Source organism: Dipodomys ordii, unplaced genomic scaffold (assembly GCF_000151885.1).
Source record: "Dipodomys ordii isolate 6190 unplaced genomic scaffold, Dord_2.0 Scaffold2938, whole genome shotgun sequence".
Lineage (NCBI taxonomy): Eukaryota > Metazoa > Chordata > Mammalia > Rodentia > Heteromyidae > Dipodomys > Dipodomys ordii.
The window spans coordinates 1-2,983 of NW_012270154.1; the positions used below are offsets into that span (position 1 = coordinate 1).

Consider the following 2,983-nt stretch of genomic DNA (forward strand, 5'->3'; position numbering starts at 1 on the left):
CAGGCTGTAGGGGTGCAGGCTGTAGAGGGGTTGTAGGCTGTATTGGTTGCAGACTGTAGGGGTTGCAGGCTGTAGGGGTTGCAGGCTGTAGGGTTTCAGGCTGTAGGGTTTCAGGCTGTAGGGGTTGCAGACTGTAGAAGAGTTGCAGGCTGTGGGGTTGCAGGCTGTGGGGTTGCAGGCTGTAGGAGTTGCAGGCTGTAGGGGTTGCAGACAGTAGGGTTGCAGACTGTAGGGTTGCAGGCTGTAGGGGTTGCAGACTGTAGAGGGGTTGCAGGCTGTGGGGTTGCAGGCTGTGGGGTTGCAGGCTGTAGGAATTGCAGGCTGTAGGGGTTGCAGGCTGTAGGGGTTATAGGCTGTAGAGGGGTTGCAGGCTGTAGAGGGGTTGCAAGCTGTAGAGGGGTTGCAGGCTGTAGGGTTGCAGGCTGTAGGGGTTGCAGGCTGTAGAGGGGTTGCAGGCTGTGGGGTTGCAGGCTGTGGGGTTGCAGGCTGTAGGAGTTGCAGGCTGTAGGGTTGCAGGCTGTAGGGGTTGTAGGCTGTAGGGGTTGCAGGCTGTAGGGGTTGCAGGCTGTAGGAGTTGCAGGCTGTAGGGTTGCAGGCTGTAGGGGTTACAGGCTGTAGAGGGGTTGCAGGCTGTAGAGGGGTTGCAAGCTGTAGAGGGGTTGCAGGCTGTAGGGTTGCAGGCTGTAGGGGTTGCAGGCTGTAGGCCCTCACGCATGCTCATTTCATAACCAGCTGTCAGGCAGCAGCGGCATTTTTCTCCCATGGAAGTGGCTGGGGTGGCCAGGGCAAGGCTGTGGCCCACACATGCTTAGCCCCTGCATGGCTGAGCCTCGGTCACTCCTGGAGGCCAAGATGTTTGTGTCCTTACCACCAAGCCTCTGCCGCGCCGCACCGTGCCACGCCATGCTGGTTTTCCTGGCCATTTCCAAGGCTCAGGGATGCCCTGGGCAGCCTTGCGGTGCCAAGGGGCAGGAACAGCTTGTGCTGACTCAGATGGAGGCCCGGGCCCCCGGGAGCAGGTCCGTGTGGAGCCCGGGCCCTGCCCTGCAGACTTGTCCACTCTCGCATCGACTGCACGGGAGCCAGGATGTCACCCACATCTGCCTGCTCCCACCGTCCGCACCTCACCTCGCTCCTAGTCCGCTCTTCTGCCTCCTCAGCTGCTGCGAGGCTGACTCAGCCCCAACCACACGGAGGCCAAGAGGACGAGATCCACGAGACCCCCGCCCAGCCCAGGAGGAAGCTGCAACTCTGGCACAATGAGTGCATGGATAAGTGAATGAGGGAGGGAGGAGGAGGGAGGGAGGAAGGGAGGGAGGGGGGAGGGAATGAGCAGGAGGTCGATGGGCCCTGTTCCCTGGTTTGGCAGGATCTCAGACATGGCTCTGTCTCCACAGGGTCTGCCTGATGCACATTTAGGACTCAGGCCAGAGACACAGCAGGAAGAGGAGCCAATGTGAGGCATCACACTGTGGGACCCACCTCCCAAGTGGCCGCCTAGGATACTACCCCCACCTACCATCTTTCCTGGCCAAAGGCCTTTGTGGAGCCATCAACCCCTTCGCTCCCCCAAGTCCTAGTGAACTAGAAGAGCTGAACAGCCTTCAGCTGAGAATGGACAGGGGGTGATGGATGCTAGGTGGGTGGATGGATGGGCAGGTGGATGAATGGTGGATGACAGGTAGGTAGATGGATGGATGGATGGATGGATGGATGGATGGATGGGTGGATGGATGGTGGATGGATAGTGGATGCTGTATGGGTGGTGGATGGACAGATGGGTGGGTGGATGGGCGAGTGGATAGACAGATTGGTGAACAGATGGATGGATGAATGAGTAGATGGGTGGATGGATGGATGGATGGTGGATGGATGGACAGATGGATGAACAGATAGATGGATGAATGAACTGCTGATGGATGATAGGTAGGTGGATGGATGGGCAGATGGATAGATGGTGGATGATAGATGGGTGGATAGATGAATGGGTGGTGGATGGGTGGTGGATGGATGGTGGATGATAGATGCTCAGATGGATGAACAGACAGATAGATGGGTGAATGGATTGATGATGGATGATGGGTGGGTGGATAGGTAGATGAATGGATAGGTGGATGGGTGGATAGATGAATGGGTGGGTGGGTGGAAAGTGGATAGGTGGTGGCTGGCTGGTTAATGGGTAGATAGTGGATGGATAGATGAGTGGATGAACTGGTGATTAATGAATGGATGGGTGGGTAGATGGATGGATGATAGATGGATGGTAGGTGGACAAATGGATGAATGAATGATGGATAGGTGGATGGATGGGTGGATAGATGGATGACTGGGGGATGAATGGGTGGGTGGATGGATGGATAGAAGGTGAATGGGTAGATGGAAAATGGACAGATAGGCAGATTAATGGATGAACGAGTTAGTGGAGCTCAGATTCTTTATATTGCCAAAACTCCTGCCACCTCTGCACTGGGTGGGAATGGATCCAGCATGAGATTCTGAGTCTGTGGGAGCTGGAAAACCAGCCAGAAACCTGGAGACAAGGCTTTGTGTCAGCTGTAGCTGGGGCGGCTGGAGGAAGGAGGTGGCTTCTAGCCAGGACACACAAGCTGCCTCCGTGGCCCCGTGGGAAAGCCTCCCTCCCTGTGCTGGAGGGGGCGGGGCTGGTGTGAGAGCCAGTGCTGCCTGTGTGCTGGCTGAGCAGCCCTTGGCAAGTCATCCAACTTCTTGAGTTCATATGGGTGAGGACTGGAGGAGGTCCCACCTTCATCTCTATCCCTCCATCCCTCCTCATCAATCCACCCATCATCCATGAGCATCCATCCATCATTCTTCAAACATGCATCATCCACCCATTATCCATCCACCCATCCATCATCCATTCATCCACACACCCATCCACCCACTGTCCATCATCTGTCCATCCATCCATTCATCCACCCATCCATCATCTGTCCATCCATCCATTCACCCATCCATTCATCTA

At 56.1% G+C, this 2,983-nt stretch overlaps 1 protein-coding gene across 1 annotated transcript; it reads right to left on the minus strand.

Moving 5' to 3' along the window:
• Window positions 1-54: 54 nt before the first annotated feature.
• On the minus strand, window positions 55-763 carry LOC106002082 (keratin-associated protein 16-1-like; the record flags this gene model as incomplete). The annotated part of the gene is made up of 2 exons (XM_013037006.1): window positions 712-763; window positions 55-596 (listed from the first exon to the last, which is right to left on the minus strand). Coding segments are annotated over exons 1-2 (594 nt in total), but the record flags the coding sequence as incomplete, so codon positions are not given.
• Window positions 764-2,983: the final 2,220 nt, after the last annotated feature.